Raw genomic sequence first — 19236 nt, forward strand, 5'->3', positions numbered from 1 at the left:
AAGTGATCACTGACTACTGTTCATCATGATTTATGTATTAAATTATTGAATTATTGGACATTTTGCACAATATTTACAATACATTCTTTAAAAAATTAAATAGAATTAGAATAAAACACACAAACAAGCCATCTGCATTGAATTAAAAAAAGCAAAATACCAATATAATAAATCTCAAAATGACAAGTAATGAAATATGTTAAAAAAACGAAAACATTTTACACAAATATAAAAATAAGATTTTTTTAAACCCAATAATGGGCTTGAGAACTTAACCACACCATCATCTTCAGCCATTTTACTTTTATAAATATAAATAGAGAAATAGACTTTTAATCCTTCGTTCGATTCACTTGACTAGAGATGGGTTTTGATTTAAACATTTCAAAATGTAAAAGTGGGTCTTATAATTCTTTAAGGGGCACCAAACTGTTCCTTTAAAACCAAGGTTTGCACTTTACATCCCCTTATAAAAACCTGACCTGTTATTTTTCATTAAGCAAGATAATTTCCCAGTAAGTGTGGTACTCATCTTCTAATATGCTCATGGATTGAGTTATATCCAAGCTGATGCTGTCTCCCTCTTTCAGCTTGACCAGCCGGATCAGTCTCAATGTTCCTGGTTCAAAGCTGATTACCTCACTCAACTTTTTCTGTGCGCCGAGACCTTTGTTCTTGATTAAATTAATAGTATTTTTTTGTGAAGTCTTCTTTGTTTCCTGCGTCTTCTCTTGTCTCTTAAAGCTGACCTGAGCATGGATATGGTACAGGCCAGATTTTGCAATTTCAACACTGCTGTTGTTCAGTTTAAGCGTTTTGCTCTCGCATGGTTGAGTGCATATCCAGATTTTTTCCTTATCTGAGGAAGAGAATGGAAATATATCAGTGTGCAGGATTATACATTTACATTAGTATGACATTTGTTTAACTTTATTGATGCTTTTAAAACAATAGCACATAAACCTTATTCATAAGCACTGTAAAACCCAAAAAGTTAAGGTAACTCAAACTATTTGAGGAAACCGATTGCAACAAACCATTTAATACAATAACTAATCCCTATGAGTACTGTGCACTTAATCCCTTTGAGTAAACAAAGCAATTTGAGCACAGTAAAACCCAATAAATGAAGAGAACTCAAAACAACTGAGTACTGTAAAACCCAATAAGTTAAGGCAACTCAAACTGTTTGAGGAAACCTATTGCTGAGTTAAAAACTAATCTATACAAGTACTGTGAACTTACTCCATTGAAGTTGAAGTATAATGAGCTATTTAATTAACTCATTACCTTCAACACTGAGTTCAAAACTCTTTTCAAATGAGTCGAATTAACTTTCAGTAAATTTTGACTCCTTTCATTTGTTAAAGATGACTGTTGTATATATAACCTATATAAAAACACTGGATGTTTGGAACATTTTGAAATATCAACTTAATAATTAATGTAATGAATAAATGTGAATGTTCGAAAAACATTCTTAAAATCACGTTTTGGCCATTTTAAATAGCATTTTTGGTGATAATAGTCCAACCAAGAAACAATTGGTAATAAAATTAAGCAGTAAGATTAATTAATGGTTATTATATTAGATTATAAACACTACTGTTGATAAAAGTTTTTGGGATTTTTTTTTATAAAGAAGCGTTTTGCAGCAAAAAGAGTACTGTATTATATAGACCATTTTAATTTGTATATTTTTAAGAATATTTATTTTTAGAGGCCTTTTATGTCAAATGATCCCTCAGAAATTATGACGTGCTGAATTGTTGTTCAAATTATCATTGTGAATCATTGAAAACAATTGCTTTGGTGGAAACTATTATATCAAATAATTTTTTTCCAGGATTATTTGGTGAACACAAAGTTCAAAAGTACATTATATATAGAGAGGGTATCCGCGGGATCTTAAAATGTCTTAAATCTCAAGAGCTAAATTTTAGGCCTTAAAAAGACTTAAATCTATACTGTAAATCCCAATAAGTTAAGGTAACTCAAACCATTTGAGGAAATCAATTGCAACAAACCATTTAAGTTCAAAAACTAATGCTAATAGTACATGAAGTAATTTGATAATAAATGAAGAGAACTCAAACCAACTGAGTACTATAAAACCCAATAAGTTAAGGCAACTAAATCCGTTTGAGGAAACCGATTGCTACAAACCATTTGATTTAAAAAAAAACTGATCTTTATTAGTACTGTGAACTTACTCCATTTAAGTTGAAGAAATTAGGTATTTAATTAACTCATTACCATCAACAAGAGTTCAAAACTCTTTTCAAATGAGTAGAATTAACTTTCAGTCAATTTTGTGTTAACTACACTCATTTCATTTGATAAAGTTGACTGGTAGGTTTTACAGTGTACTGAAATATTGTGCTGTACAGGTTATAAATCTTGTTTTAACAGGTCTTAATTTTGCTTTGTTCATGTATAGCTACCCAATCTGGCCATTAAAAACCGATGTAATCACCAACAACCCATCTCAATAAAACCTTTTATTTTTTATTTAAACTAGCATTTAATTATTTTCCTTACAGTAACATTTCTTAAAAGTTTATTTACTGAGGATACTGACCTGATCCATTATTTTTATTATTAAATTATTATTATTGTAGACTGAAGTCGACAGCTATGTTCTGTTCTATTCTTGGTAAGGGTTATAGGGTTTGTGAATGGATATATTTGAAAATTATTATCATTATTATTATTATTATTATTATTATATAAAAAATACTTAATATTTAAATAATAATTAATGTTAATAATTTTTTGATAAATTGCTGGTTATATACTTTTATATGGTAGTTTAGACTATTTAATTAAAAAATCCTTGTTAGATAAAAGTATTAGTTAAGTCTAAAATCAAACATAAAGAAGTTACTTTAAAGAAAACTTCATTTAATAATTACATTTATAAATGCATACATTTTTTCATTTCTTGTATAAATGTTCCGTTTGTGGGGGTTGGAGCCGTCGTTCATCCCACATTCAGTTTAATACAGAATGCAGTGAGGTCAGGGAAGGAGAGTCTTTTAAAGGAACGATTCTACCTCCTTCCCCATATACAGAGCCGTGCACATTTAGACTAGTTACATTTCCACTGATTCACAACGCCTCTGCGATAAACATTCAGCGTCACCTCAGAGGTGTCATTGTGGTCTCAGAAACTGGTTCATCTCATGAGCAAGAGCAAACGACAAGTATGAGACTAAAGTGTTTTAAAAGAAGGTTACAACCTCCTACTTGAATGGAGGACGGTGAGCTGTCAGATAACCTCAAGTTACCCTACACAAAACAACTTCCTTATTTACAGATATGATGAGCTGAATGTGGTAAAAGAAATCTTAAATAGAGAATATTCTTTAAAAGCAGAGAACCACATGCCCAACTTCCTCAAGAAACCAAGAGACACAATGACACCACCAAAAGTCCCGCTATCTTTTTTTTTTTCAAGACAAACAGACAAACGTGTGAAATGGAAAGTGTGAAATGGGGAAGTGGGAATAAGGAAAAGTGAGAGGTCCCCCCCCCCCAAAAATAAGTCGCTTACCTTTGAGCAGACGGATATAGTCGTAAACATCCAGAGCTGGAAGTTCTGAAAATGCAACCACATTATTTTCACTTGACAAATTTAAAGAGTTTCTGCTACAGATACAGATTTTCCTCAAATGACAATATTTCTCAAAATAAAAGATGATTGCTTTAGTAAATATACATTCAAAAAATTACTTTTGCTTATTTAAAATGAGTTAAAACAACACAATTCTTATTTTTTGGGACTTAATTGATTTATGTTCAGTCCACTTAAATTTGTAAAAAAAGATTGAGTTAACTTAATCGATTAGTGTTGGGATAACTATCGTTTTTACAAATTTAAGTGGACTAAACATAAAACAATTGAGTTAACTTAATCGACTTGTGTCGGTACAACTTAATTGTTTTTTTGTTCAGTCCACTTAATTTGTTAAAACGATTGAGTTAACTTAATCGATTTGTGTTGGGACAACATAATTGTTTTAAGTTCAGTCCACTTAAATTTGTAAAAAAAAACAAAAAAAAAAACGATAGGGGACAACTTAATTGTTTTATGTTCAGTCCACTTAAATTTGTAAAAAAAAAAAATTAAATAAACTTAATCCATTTGTGTTTGGACAACTAATATGTTTTATGTTCAATCCACTTAAATTTGTAAAACGATTGAGTTAACCTAATCAATTTGTTTTGGGACAACTTGATTGTTTTATGTTCAATCCACTTAAATTTGTAAAAACAATTGAGTTCACTAAATTTGTATTAGGACAACTTGATTGTTTTATGTTCAGTCGACTTAAATTTGCAAATACAATTGAGTTAACTTAATCGATTTGTGTTGGGACAACATGAAGGAATTGTTTGGAACCCTGCATTTCTTTCAGTGTAGGAAGGTAGTGGACATAAGCAATATTCATCTGTTGTTTACATTTATGTCCAAATTATTATTAGACGCATGATAGATAACCATTAATTTCTTACCTGAATTTTGGACTCTCTTTTCTTGAAGTCCTGTAAAATAGTATTAAATTGTTACTTTGATGTCACATATTATGTAAAATTGGCTTATGGCAAGACAAATGCAAAAAGAAACAAACCTGCTGAATTAAGATGTCCAGATGTTGTCGTGTTTGTTTCAGACTAAAAAGAAAAAGAAAAGCATGTTTATCTGAAAAATTATCACTTACTCATTATCCTTCATCTTAGTTCCTGATTTATCAGGGGTCGCCACTGCAAAATGAACCACCAATTAATCTGGCAGATGTTTTATGCGATGTAGGCTCAGCAAAACAAGTTGTTATTGGTACTATACTGTTGTTCAAAGCTGTCCAAACTGGGACTCTATGGCACATTGAGCACAACCAATATTAGTAGGTCAGTCTGGAACTGTTAGTTTCAGGGGCGTAGCAACCAGGGGGGGGTACGTCCCCTGCACTTTTAGAGACAGACCATTTGTAAACAAGTGATTAAGAATGTAAACCTTTGGATTTACCCCTGGTTAGTTTCTCAATACACTAAAGACCTGGATATGCTGGAAAATTCATTCAATTCATGTTTATCTCTATAGCGCTTTTACAATGTAGATTGTGTCAAAGCAGCTTAACATGGAAGTTTTAGTAAATTGAAACTGTGTCAGTCCAGTTTTCAGAGTTGAAGTTCAGTTTAGTTCATTTCAGTGTGATTTAATTTTCACTGCTGAGAGTCCAAACACTGAAGAGCAAGTCTGCCCATAAGTGAAATCGAAGGACAAACTGGTGTGATGTAATTCATAGGGAAAATAGCCAAAACAGAATTAGTTTGGAGTTTGTTTCTGGAATTCAAAAACAACTTGCCAAAAAGCCTTTCTGGGAAGCCCCTTTGAACTACCATTGGTCTGTGATAATGACTCCATAGGTGGGTGTGGTTATCATTTGACCCCACCTTCTTCGACCAGATCCTCTGTTTAGTCTATCAGATGTCCTCAAGTAAAAATGTCAACAAAATACAATGCCGTTATCAAATTATTTATTAGCTGCTGTTTTTGTCATTGGTGTACATCTAGCGGCATCTTTATTATAATTATTGCATCATTGAAGTACTGATCAGAAAAACCCGGGAAGCTACTGGATGTTATTACAAGACTTTTGATCTTTTGAGAAAATATACAGTAATCAATGTCAAGGAAGTTACTATATACAGTTGAAGTTACTATATACCTGAATTATTAGCCCCCCTGTATGTTTTTCCCCAATTTCTGTTTGACGGAAGAAGATTTTTTTTCAACACATTTCTAAACATAATAGTTTTCATAACTCATTTATTTTATCTTTGCCATGATGGCAGTACATCATATTTTACTAGATATTTTTCAAGATACTAGTATTCAGCTTAAAAGTGAAAGTGAAAGGCTTAACTAGGTTAATTAGGTTAACTAGGCAGGTTAGAGTAATTAGGCAAGTCATTGTATAATGATGGTTTGTTCTGTAGACTATCGAAAAAAATATTGCTTAAAGGAGCTAACAATTTTATCCTTCAAAATGGTTTTTAAAAAAATTTAAAACTGCTTTTATTCTAGCTGAAATAAAACAAATAAGACTTTCTCCAGAAAAAATAATATTATCGGAAATACTGTGAAAAATTCCCTCATCATTTGGAAAATATAAAAAATAAATAAATAAATCGCAGCAGGGCTAATAACTTTGACTTCAGCATATGGTTTCTCATCTGATAAGTTGTTAATATTATTTTAGAGGAAAAGACATGGCATGTATTTACATTCATCTTAACACCACTGTCAGCAGTGTCAGGATATTTGCTAAAAGATTTTACATGTCTTTTTACCTCTAAATTAACAAAAAATAATTTCCCTGCGAGCACATCTGTGACTTAATCCTAATGAGGTTTGAATGAATGACTATATTAACAGGTCACTTTACCTGTTTGATCGAACTTGTCGCGAGATATACTGTCATCGTCAAAAGAGCTGAGCTCATCAGGCAGCACCAGCCAATCAGGAGGCGGAACCTGGGGTTACTCTGGCCGGTCATCTCCGTGACTAGCAGACACCAAGAGAAAGGAAAGAAATGCATCGGTGAAAACCATGATATACATTTACACTGAATGAAGTGGAAGAAACCACCATACACCCTACTGACCTAAATTCATGGATTTGATCTAGATGCCTAGAAAGCACAACATCACGCAAATAAAACAGCCAATGGAGATAAATAACTAACTTGCTGAGCAAATCTATTGAATCTTACAGGGCTCTTATATAAATAATCACATATGCTCATACACTCAGGCCATCCACTCTCTTTCTTTCCACTGTGGTTTGTAGTTATGCACGCGTGTATGGCTATAAGAAGAGCAGTGGTGCATTTGCTTTTCACCTAAGTCAGGTGAATTCCCATGATGCCCACAAAGATACCCAGCTCACCTCCAGGTGGGTTGAATGTAATCTTCTGAGTACTCTGGGTACTTTGAAACTGGACCTTTTTCAGTGATCTGATAAGACTTTTATCTTTTAATTTTGTTTATTTTAGTACCACTCTGACATTGATTTGATGAAGGAAACTTCTGAAGAGTGTTTGCTGCCAATAGCATAAAGTGTGAAAATTTTCTAAAGTTTTACAAATAGATGCTGTTCATCCCAGATTTCTGAGAATCAATTGAAAAATACTATTAAAGTAAACCTGCATTAATCAGATTGACCAATTAGTATATCAGTCTAGATTGAAAATAGTCATAAATCAAATTGAAGACTCATTATGACCTCTTCAGATGAGTTCCAGAACGAGTCCATATATTTAGAATTAAGTGATAACATTAACATTTGAACAATTGGTTAACAGTATTTGCATATAATTTGACTTCTAATCTGAATATTATAGGTTACATTTGACTTACATATGAGGATCTACACTTGTCATTTATTTGTGGCTCAATGCAAAAATACTTCAATCAATATCTGAATTAGCATCTGCTACAAGAGACTGATAATCAAAAGGCACTGTTATCTTATGATCATTAAGCAATAACATTGATATTCAGTATTGGATTATGAGAAAGATTGCTTCACTCACCTTAGTGTGTGCTGTAGTGTGAAATGTGGCTGTTTGACTCAATGAGCATCTAGACATGGCCTCTCCCACAGGGTTTCCCCTTTTCATGCTCTCATTTTCTTGCCATGGACCTCTCTCTCTCTCTCTCTCTCTCTCTCTCTCTCTCTCTCTCTCTCTCTCTCTCTCTCTCTCTCTCTCTCTCTCTCTCTCTCTCTCTCTTGCTCTCTCTCTTGCTCTCGCTCTCTCTCTCTCTGTATGTTTTTCTCTGCTTCTTTCGGTGGTAGTGGCTGTGGTTGGAAACATCAGAGAAGGTGGATGGTCAGAAAATCATCGTACTTGAAATCATACTATAGAAATGAGTTAGAGCGTTGCTGAAAGTGACAGGACTCATATTTGGACTATTTTCCATAGTGAAGTCAAAATATGAGTCCTGTCACTTTAACTCAAATAAAAAAACTGCAATAATTACATTTCTGCTCAACAGGTGCTGAGATTTCTCTGGCAAAACAGGAAGGATAAAGATAAAAATGACAACATGTTTACCTTAAGAAGTCCCATCATGCGCTTTTATTCTACCAGACTTTATTTAAAAGAGCACAATTTGGTTTAGGATATATTACAGATATTATTATGTGTGTGTGCATGTGATTATGTTTTTTCATTCAGGGGAAGGCAACAGTGGTGTTTCTACTGATAAGTTGTTGTCATTTTTTTTTCACCCAGATCCACTGTATTTCTTCTTTTTTCTCTTGGAAGTGTTAAACCCTTTGGGACATCCCCATTCAGTCGCTTGTACTTTCCTAAGCATACCACACACTCCTACACAACAGCCTACACAAAGACAAACACACTGTCCCTATCTCTTTGGTGAATGTGACTGGTGAACCCAACCACCCTTCATCAACACACAAACACAACATCATGTTGATATAATATGCAGGAATACTTTAGATAAAAGAACAATTCTCTATGTGGAAAAAAATAGGACTGTTTACATACTGTGCACAGCATATATAAGTGCACCCTTCACATATCTATCTTTTAATTCATAATTTTAATAGGAAGCTATACAATATTATATTTGTGCATATACATTAGATTAGTCAGTACTGAAGCCAAATCTGGAGCTTATCTAGCACAATAACTAATGATAATGGTTCAAAAAACTGGTACGTGCAAATTTATGTTACTGAAAATTATGAAATACAAATTTAAGAAAGGAAATATCAAGAGAAGCAAAAAATTAAAAGATTTAGTTGAAATTTTGTAGGTTGCAATTTTCTTTGCAATATTTTGCTTCAATTTAATTGTATTATCTTTCAATTTCTAAATATGTTTGGTGACCAAAAAATTATTTTCATAAAGATAACTGTTTAATAAATCTGTTTTGTTTAAATGCACCAAAATACATTGCCTATATTCACTGAGAAATGGATAAAAATATACATTTTCAAAATGGGGTGTACTCGATTATGCTGAACACTGTATATACTTTTTTTTAAAATAGAATTTAATGAGGATATTCATAATATATGTAAGTAATAAAGGTACAACAGTTGTCACTGGGGCTCATAAGCATAAAGAAACAAATTACAAATACTCAAACTGTAATTGGGTAGTTTTATCAGGAATTGTAATTTACCAAGTATTTTAAAAAGATGTGTACTTTTACTTCCCCTTGAGAACATTTTTAGTGCAGTATCGGTACTTTTACTTCATTACTTTACTTCAATCTACAGTCGCTATCTTATGTTTTTCTCGTCTATGGGATTGGCTAAAGTAAAACAATAAGTCCTGTGATTACTGTTTAATAAAATCGCACATAGAAACTAAATTGCATTATACTTAACTTCCTCAAGAAATGCACTAAATGCACTACAGAATGTTACGTTTTCACTCACATACACGCACAAATTGCATTTAAATGCATTAGACTTTCACAGTACAATACTCACTGCTTACAACTCTTGAGTGCTTTAAAAAGTATTCATTTTTACTTATACTTTGAATAATATTTACAACAGATACTTTTACTCTACTAGCACTACATTTTTTGGCAAGTAATGGTACTTTTACTTGAGTATGCTTTTTCAGTACTCTTTCCACCATTACTGGGACTGGACTTTTTTAAAAGGTGTACCTTTAATGTACCAATATAAACCCTTTTGGTACAAAGGTGTGCATTTTGAAAAGGTACTGCCCCAGTGACAGCTTTTATACCTTTATTTCTGAAAGTGAACTCACAAAAGAAGATCTTTTGAAGATTGTTGGTAACCAGTCAGTTGATGGTAGCCGTTTATTGGAAGGGGAAATACTGTTTACCCACATTCTCCTTTTTAGGGTTAGTTCCCCAAAATTCAAATTCTGTTATTATTTACTCACTGTCATGTTGTTTTTGTTCCCTAAGACTGAATTTATCATCTGAACACAAATTAAGATAATTTAGATGAAATCCAAGAGCTCTCTCATCCTACATATGCAAGGTTCCCAAGACGTTCAAAGTCCAAACCAGGAACCAAAATAATTGTTAAAACATTCAGTGTGACTTCAATGGTTTAACTCTAATACATATTATCTACTTCTACATCTACGTATGATGTTAATGTCTGTTTACCAATTGATGATAACAAAGTCCCTTTAGGGAAAGTCATTTCACACGGCGGCCATCTTTGAAATGCCTCTGGGGCAGTATGCTTGGGCATTCTGTGTGAATGGGGAAACATCAAAATCCAAAATTGCTTGTCAAGCTTATGATTAAATTTCATATTAGTAATCACCAGTAAAATTAAACAACTGTCTCTTTAGTTTATTTCTAAATGTTCGAATCTAAAAATTAGCAGAAAGGAACTCATGTCTGGTCTGAGCCCCTCCCCCGGAGAATCGTCAGTCTATAGAGATCGCTGATTGGCTCCTGGACCAGAAGGCGGGGCTTCATTCGCCATGTTGATGTTACACTTTTCCCCATTCAAAACTATAGGAGTGACATACATGTCTTGTGTATTCTATAGTCTTTAATGATAATCATAAAAAAGAAATCCATAATAATGTCACAGGGGAATGATGGGGTCAGAAATAATTTCAAAGCTATTTATGTCAGCTGATAAATGATACAAATATGTAGTCAATCAGATCGATTTTAGACTGAGATTAGATTGAGCATTTAAAGTGGCCGATGACATAACCTTGGTGTTCACAAATTATTTATTATAGACATTGGTGGAAATACTGGAATTGTAATATGCTGTTATAATGATCATTGCAGTTATCCTTGAAGTAGTCTTGAAGTTAATGTAAATTAAGATTCTTAATCTGTAGTTTAGAATGAATAATTCTGGTCCTTAATTCTGATTGGTTGAGCTGTGTTCAAAACATTTTAACTTACTCTATGAACATACACCTGTGTCTTTATAACATCATTATAGCCGAGTCTATGAGTTTCTTAATGCATTTTATAAATTTTTTTTTACAGTTTTTGTATTAATTTAATGTACTGTGAATCACCTCTGTCATTTAATCCTTAGACCACACCAACAATAGAGCAAGGAAACTCTTCTAATGTGGCAGAAACATTTGGGTGGATATGTTTTGAAAGTTTTCTGTTTTAAGTATGGTACCTGTTGAACATGTACTGTATGTGTATGTATATATGTATAGAGACCTCATCAAGATGGCGCCGCGGATGGCCGCTTCGGCGGGGGGCTCTCCAGTGTTTGCACTGTTTTTGTTAGTCTGTCCTGTTTTATGTTTGTCAAACACGATCAGTTACACCAGGGACGAGCTGCTGAACATTCGGCAGTGCACACCAACTAATCAAGAACTGGATTTTGATTTTTGTGGCGTTTTGCGGAACATTGTAGTCGGCGGAGCAGCCGCATTGTGGAAACGCTACAAGACGCGCAAGCGTGGGAAGCGAGCCGGCGCGCTCGTCAGGCTAAGACAGCGCGGCTTCAGAACGGCGCTGCCCAGCATTCACCTGGCGAATCTCCGCTCTCTTCCTAACAAAATGGACGAACTATTTCTGCTCACATGCAAAAACAAGAACTTTAACAACTCTGCTGTCCTGTGTTTCACGGAAACCTGGCTAAACGAAGCCATTCCGGACAGCGCATTAAACCTACCGGACTTTCAGCTGTACAGAGCAGATCGCGATACGGAGTCAACGGGCAAAACGCGCGGTGGTGGGACATGCTTTTACATCAACAGAAGGTGGTGTACGGATGTAACTGTGTTAAAGAAGATGTGCTGTCCTGATGTGGAAGTGCTTTTCATTAACTGTAAGCCGTTTTATTCACCAAGAGAGTTTTCCTCGTTCATTCTCGTCTGTGTTTACATTCCACCGCAAGCACACGTGAGTACTGCACTGCAACAGCTAGCTGATCTGATCACAGAGACAGAACAACAACACCCGGACTCTGCTTTTATCATACTTGGGGACTTTAATCAGGCAAAACTCACACATGAGCTGCCTAAATTCAAACAGCACATTACATGCCCCACCAGAGGCAATAAAATTTTGGACCATTGCTACACCACAATAAAGGATGCATATCGCTCCGTCGCCAGAGCAGCTCTAGGACTCTCCGATCACTGCCTGGTTCATCTTATACCAACTTACAGGCAAAAACTTAAAACTACTAAGCCAGTATTAAGGACTGTCAAGAGATGGACCAACGACACAGAGCAGGTCTTACAAGCCTGTTTTGAATGCACTGACTGGGATGTTTTTGAAGCTGCAGCCACAGATCTGGACGAGCTCACAGAGACTGTAACATCATACATCAGTTTCTGTGAGGAGTTATGCATCCCTACCAGGACCTACTTGTCATTTAACAATGATAAACCATGGTTCACACCAAAACTCAGACAGCTTCGTCAGGCCAAAGAGGATGCTTACAGGAGTGGTGACAGGATCCTGTACAATCGGGCCAGGAACACATTGACAAAGGAGATTGGTGTGGCTAAGAAAAGCTATGCCAAAAAGCTGCAAAACCAGTTTTCAGCTAACGACCCTGCATCAGTGTGGAGAGGCTTAAAAGATTTCACTAATTACAAGACACCGTCCCCCAGCATCGACAGCAATAAACATATTGCAAACGAGCTGAATATGTTCTACTGTAGGTTTGACACCTATGACCAGACACCTCACACCCACCCGGACCATCTCCCTACACAGCCATCAACACCACATCAACACAGCCCGGACCATCGCCCTACACGGCCATCAATACCACATCAACACAGCCCGGACCATCTCCCTACACAGCCATCAACACCACATAAACACAGCCCAGACCATCGCCCTACACAGCCATCAACACCTCCAGCCATCTTCCTCTCCCCCCCTGCTCTTCAGATCAGTGAGGAAAATGTGCGTCAGATCTTCAGTAAACAGAAGAGAAGGAAAGCACCAGGGCCAGATGGTGTCTCACCAGCCTGTCTGAGAACCTGCGCTGACCAGCTGGCTCCCATTTTCTCCCATATCTTCAATAGATCACTGGAACAGCGCAAAGTTCCATCCTGCTTTAAGCGCTCCACCATCATCCCAATCCCAAAGAAGCCAAAGATCACAGGACTCAATGACTACAGACCTGTGGCCTTAACATCTGTGGCCATGAAGTCATTCGAAAGACTGGTGCTAGCATATCTGAAGGACATCACTGGACCCCTGCTGGACCCCCTGCAGTTCGCCTATAGAGCAAACCGGTCTGTGGATGATGCAGTCAACATGGGACTGCATTATACCCTACAACATCTGGACAAACCAGGGAACTACGCAAGGATTCTGTTTGTGGACTTCAGTTCTGCCTTTAACACCATCGTCCCATCACTGCTTGAGTACAAACTGGCCCAGCTCTCTGTTCCTAGCTCTGTCTGTCAATGGATCACCAGCTTTCTGACAGATAGACAACAGCTAGTCAGAATGGGCAAAATCACATCCGACAGCCGCACCATCAGCACTGGTGCCCCCCAGGGATGTGTTCTTTCTCCACTGCTCTTCTCCTTGTACACCAACGACTGCACTGCAAAAGACCCCTCCATCAAACTCATTAAGTTTGCAGACGACACTACTGTTATCGGCCTCATCCAGAACGGTGACGAGTCTGCATACAGACAGGAGGTGGAGCGGCTGGCGTTATGGTGCAGATACAACAACCTGGAGCTGAACACGCTCAAAACAGTGGAGATGATAGTGGACTTCAGGAGAAACCCCCCTGCACTCCCCCCACTCACCATCATGAACAGCACTGTGGCTGCAGTAGAGTCATTCAGGTTCCTGGGCACCACCATCTCTCAGGATCTGAAGTGGGACATTCATATAGACTCTATTGTGAAGAAAACCCAGCAGAGACTGTACTTCCTTCGTCAGCTGAGGAAGTTCAACCTGCCACAGGAGCTGCTCGTACAGTTCTACTCAGCTGTCATCCAATCCATCCTCTGCACTTCAATCACCGTCTGGTTCGGCTCAGCTGCCAAAACTGACCTCCGTAGACTACAGCGAATAGTCCGGACTGCTGAACGAATCACTGGCACAACCCTTCCTACACTTCAAGAACTGTACTCTTCCAGAGTGAGTAAAAGGGCTCGCAAAATCACTCTGGACGCCTCACACCCAGCACACTACCTGTTCGAACTGTTACCGTCTGGTCGGCGCTTCAGAGCACCGAGCACAAAAACAGCCAGACACAGGAAAAGTTTCTTTCCTCAGGCTGTCTACCTTATGAACAGTTAAATATTCCCCTACTGTGCAATAAATATGTGCAATACTTTCTACATTCGCACTTGTACACAGCACCTTGTAACCCGCATATTTATAACAATCTGTACATACAACTCAACATCCAGGTTTCTTCACTAACCGCATCTGTTTAATGTTCATCATTTTTTATTATTATTATTTTATTTTTTCAGATTATTTTGTGTTGTCACATGTCACTTTATGTACACTGGAAGCTTCTGTAGCCAAAACAAATTCCTTGTGTGTGTGAAGCACACTTGGCAATAAAACCGATTCTGATTCTGATATATATATATATATATATATATATATATATATATATATATATATATATATGTATATATATGTATATATATGTATGTATGTATATGTATGTATGTATATGTATGTATGTATGTACAACACTACCTATGACACAAACCGGTTTAGTTGAATCTATACTCTACTGAGAGATAAGATGTATGTGTGCAACGAAATCCATTCATATTACACAAGAACATTCTGTTTACCACCATGCAGGCTTTTTTTCTAGAGGAAGGATAGCATTTAATGATTTAACTTTCAAAAAGTAACACAAATACATAGAGTATATTTTGACTTTATTATACCTCTCAGTGGGTAACTGTTTTTTAAAAGCAGTAATTCAAGTGAATTCATTATTTACGATGAATATGGTACAGCTAAAAGCCAAAGTAAACTTCGGTCAGCCAGTGATCGCTATCTGTCTAGTGTGTTTACTATGAAGTCACAAGAAAGAATCTATGAAGAGAAGAAGTGACGCAACAAGTATGTCTTGTAATAATAGTATGTCATAACTACATTCACGCTATTCACGTTCATGCTATATAAAACATACTTCTTGAATAAGTTCAAATGAAGCACCCATACACTCATTAATATGATGATCATTGTAATTAATTTAAAGTGAAATAATCTTTCTTAATGTGAATGGGCCTTTAATCTGTTTAGAATGAATAATTCTTGTCCTCAAGTGATTCTGATTGGTTAAAAACTGTTCAAAACATTACAAATTACCCTATTAACATACAGCTGTGTCTTTATAGCATCATTATAGCTGAGTCCATGTGTTTCTTTATGCATTTTATCCAATTTTTACAATTTTGTATTACTTTAATGTACTTTGTGTCCCCTCTACAATTTAATTCAAAACCATTATTAGGTCAACAAACTCTTCTCTTGCAGCAGAAACAGGGCTGGGCCGATTAACGAAATTATATCGTATCGTAATAAAATTCATGTCAAAAACAATGATAAGCTCAGGACTTTTTTTACTCTGCATGGATCTAAGAGCCAATCACACAGCAGAAATTTGCAACAAAAAGAATCTAAAAGTGTGTTGATATTAGAGATGTACCGAATTTTCAGCCACCGAAAATGTATCGGCCGAAAATGTTAAATAATTTAATGGACCCTCTCATTTTTGTGGCTTCAGTCATTGTTGGGATACTCTGTTAAATCTGGAAGCATTAGTAACTTTTATCGAAATATGTATTGTTATCGTTCAATATGGAATATAACTCTCGAGATTGCATTTTTGCCATATCACCCAGCCCTAGGCAGAAACATTCAGGTGCATACGTTTTGAAAGTTTTTTGTTTCAAGTATGGTACTTGTTGAACATGTAATGCATGTTTATATGTATGTACAACACTTCCTGTGGCACAAACCGGTCTAGTGTACATACTCTACTGAGAGATAAGCAGATGTAATTGTGCAACGAATTCCATTCATGTTACACCTCATTACCGCCACTCTCAGGCATTTTGTAGAGTAAAGAGAGCATTTAATGATTTAACTTTCAAAAAGTAACACAAATACATATATTTTGACCTTATTGTGTGTGAGTAACATTATTGTGTAAATTGTGTAAAAGTAAACTTCGGTCAGCCAGGGATTGCTATCTATCTAATGTGTTTACTATGAGTCACAAGAAAGAATTTATGAAGAGAAGAAGTGACGCAACTGAAACAAGTAAGTCTTGTGATAATATTGTCTTAATTACATTCACACATACTCACATTCATACTATATAAAACATCTCAAATAACTTAAAATGATAAAATATTACCTACTCTCAGACAATATGCAATTTCGGCCACACTTGTCCAACTCATTAACCCTCACTCATTCATTTTCTTCAGCTTAGCCCCTTATTTTTCAGTGGTCGCCACAGCGGAATAAACCGCCAACTATTCCAGCATGTTTTACCCAGCGGATTCCCTTCAAGGTACTGGGAAACACCCATACACTCTCATTAATATAATGATCACTGCAATTAATTTTAAGTAAAGTAGTCTTTCTTAATGTTAAAGGGCCTTTAATCTGGTTAAGAATGAATAATTCTTGTCTTTAAGTGATTCTGATTGGTTGAGCTGTGTTCAAAACATTACAACTTACTCTATGAACATACACCTGTGTCTTTATAACATCGTTATAGCTGAGTCTATGAGTTTCTTTATGCATTTTATCAATTTGTTTTTACAGTTTTTGTATTATTATAATGTATTTTGAGTAACCTCTGGCATTTAATTCTTAGACAAAATGATTATTAGGTCAAAGAAACTCTTCTCTTGTAGCAGAAACATTCAGGTGCATATGTTTTGGAAGTTTTCTGTTTCAAGTATGGTACTTGTTGAGCATGTACTATAACTTTTGTATTAATCTCATGTACTTTGAGTCACATTATATTATTTCAAACTACTAAAATGTCAATAAAAGTCACTTTGTTCAACTGTAGAGTTGAATTTTCAACATCAAAAGTCAACAGAGCAGAGATCAACGTCCCATAATGCAATTTGCAACCATATATCAACACTTGGGAGTCACAAAATATGGAAACTGTTAATTAACATATATTTTTGTCCAGTGTATAATATATAGAACATTATCTTTAATAGACGTACAAGTTACTTTCAAGTATTATGTTTTGTTATGTCAAAAATTTCTTATTTGTTAATCAAACCTTATAAATACACAACCAAAGGTATTTTGACAAAACACCCTGTATTCTTTTGAAATGACTGATTGGGAATTAAAAGATTAGCATATGTACCATGGTACTCAGCTGTATTTCAAAGAATACACAGCTTTTAGATTAACATCTCAGAACTGTGGTACTTTTTTATTTTATTCGTAGCATTTATGGAATTTACTGTACTGAACACAATAATACCAAACTACAGAGTCACATGTGTAATATACTGTATTTAGCACAGGTGTAAAGCGAAACATCAAACCGGATTCTTTTCTTTTTTTCTAATTAATGAAGGCGGGGGTACTGTTAATGAAAGGGAAACTCAAGCAGATATTGCATTTGATAAGATCAGATGCTGGAGATATGAATAGAAGGTCAGTAACTGATTGTGGGCGGAGACTCTGCAGTGGGAAAATCTCATGCTCGCGTTTGGTACTTTTTTTCAGGTCAATCTGCTTAACATGATTTGTGAGTGTTTGTTCTCTGTTTTCATTTGTAGGGGAGGGGGAAAAGACCGTGTGTTTTCGCACAATAGCCCGTGTGTGTGTTTACAACCTGTGAAAGAGACGGAAAGAGAAGAGGGAAGAGTGACTGAAAGATTGAGATCTAAAATCGGGAGCATCTGCGGCAAATTATGTGCAGCATTCCATCTGTGAAGGAGAAAGCATTGAGGTGACATACTCTATGAGGTTAGCCACAAACATTACCAAATGCCCTGTGCTTTCCCAACTGATGTTTTGTGCAGCTGCTACAAACAGATCAGCTTTAAATCCAAGATGAGAGAAAATAGGGGATATGAAAGTAAAAGTGTTAAATGCTGTCACTTACACTGTAAAAAAATGATGATTTCCACAGGATCAATGAGGTATACACTCACCGGCCACTTTATTAGGTACACCTGTCCAACTGCTCCTTAACATATCACATGGCAGAAACTCTATGCCTTTAGGCATGTAGACATGGTTGAGACAAACTGCTGCAGTTCAAACCGAACATCAGAATGGGGAAGAAAGGTGATTTAAGTGACTTTGAATGTGACAGGGTTGGGGGTGCCAGAGGGGCTGGTCTGAGTATTTCAGAAACTGCTGATCTACTGGAATTTTCACGCACAACCATCTCTAGGGTTTGCAGAGAATGGTCCGAAAAAGAGAAAATATCCAGTGAGCGGCAGTTCTGTGGGAGCAAATACCTTGTTGATGCCAGAGGAGAATGGCCAGACTGGTTCAAGCTGATAGAAAGGCAAAAGTAACTCGAATAATCACTCGTTACAATCGAGGTCTGAATGCACAACACGTCCAACCTCACAAAAAACCTCAAGAATTGTGCTGTTTCAGCTCATTTATATAAGCTGTTTGAACAAAGCAGATATATTTTTGGAGTGTACTAGATTGGTGACTACTTTCTAATTAAGGCCAGAATAAATTTCACAATACATAACACATATTTTTGGCTATTGTATAGGATTAGTTATGTCACATCTTTTGCTGACCAATCATCGTTTGCCATTTTTAATGACAAGCATGATGTCACCAAGAATGTAGAAGTATAAACTGACTTCTGCAAACAAGTGTGTATAAACAATGGACCATTTCCTCCATTGCATATTTCCACTTAGCAGAATCAAAACCATCGTCTTTCGTTTCGTTATGTTTGAAAGCTACTGATGGTAGAAGAGGCAGAAGAAACTGAGAATTTAGAAAACTTGTATACTCTGCTATCAACAATTTGTATTCCTAAATCATTTGAAGTACTTTGGGATATCCCTTTGGGATGGATCCATGGAAACCATTTATTCATTCATTCATTCATTCATTTTTTCTTCGGCTTAGTCTCTATACACCACAGGGGAATGACTATTCCAGCATATTTTTACACAGCGGATGCCCTTCCAGCTGCAACCCAGTACAGGGAAACGCCCATACACA

General features: G+C 35.9%; 1 protein-coding gene across 1 annotated transcript; it reads right to left on the reverse strand.

The window, feature by feature from the left end:
- Window positions 1-228: 228 nt before the first annotated feature.
- Window positions 229-7620, reverse strand: lta (lymphotoxin alpha (TNF superfamily, member 1)). The gene is made up of 6 exons (XM_056474323.1): window positions 7602-7620; window positions 6453-6571; window positions 4635-4677; window positions 4519-4548; window positions 3557-3601; window positions 229-859 (listed from the first exon to the last, which is right to left on the reverse strand). Exons 2-6 carry the CDS (start codon window positions 6561-6563, stop codon window positions 486-488), a joined length of 603 nt encoding a protein of 200 aa, XP_056330298.1. The 5' UTR covers window positions 6564-6571; window positions 7602-7620; the 3' UTR covers window positions 229-485.
- Window positions 7621-19236: the final 11616 nt, after the last annotated feature.

The sequence above is a fragment of the Danio aesculapii genome, chromosome 15, assembly GCF_903798145.1.
Source record: "Danio aesculapii chromosome 15, fDanAes4.1, whole genome shotgun sequence".
In the NCBI taxonomy this organism is placed as follows: Eukaryota; Metazoa; Chordata; class Actinopteri; order Cypriniformes; family Danionidae; genus Danio; species Danio aesculapii.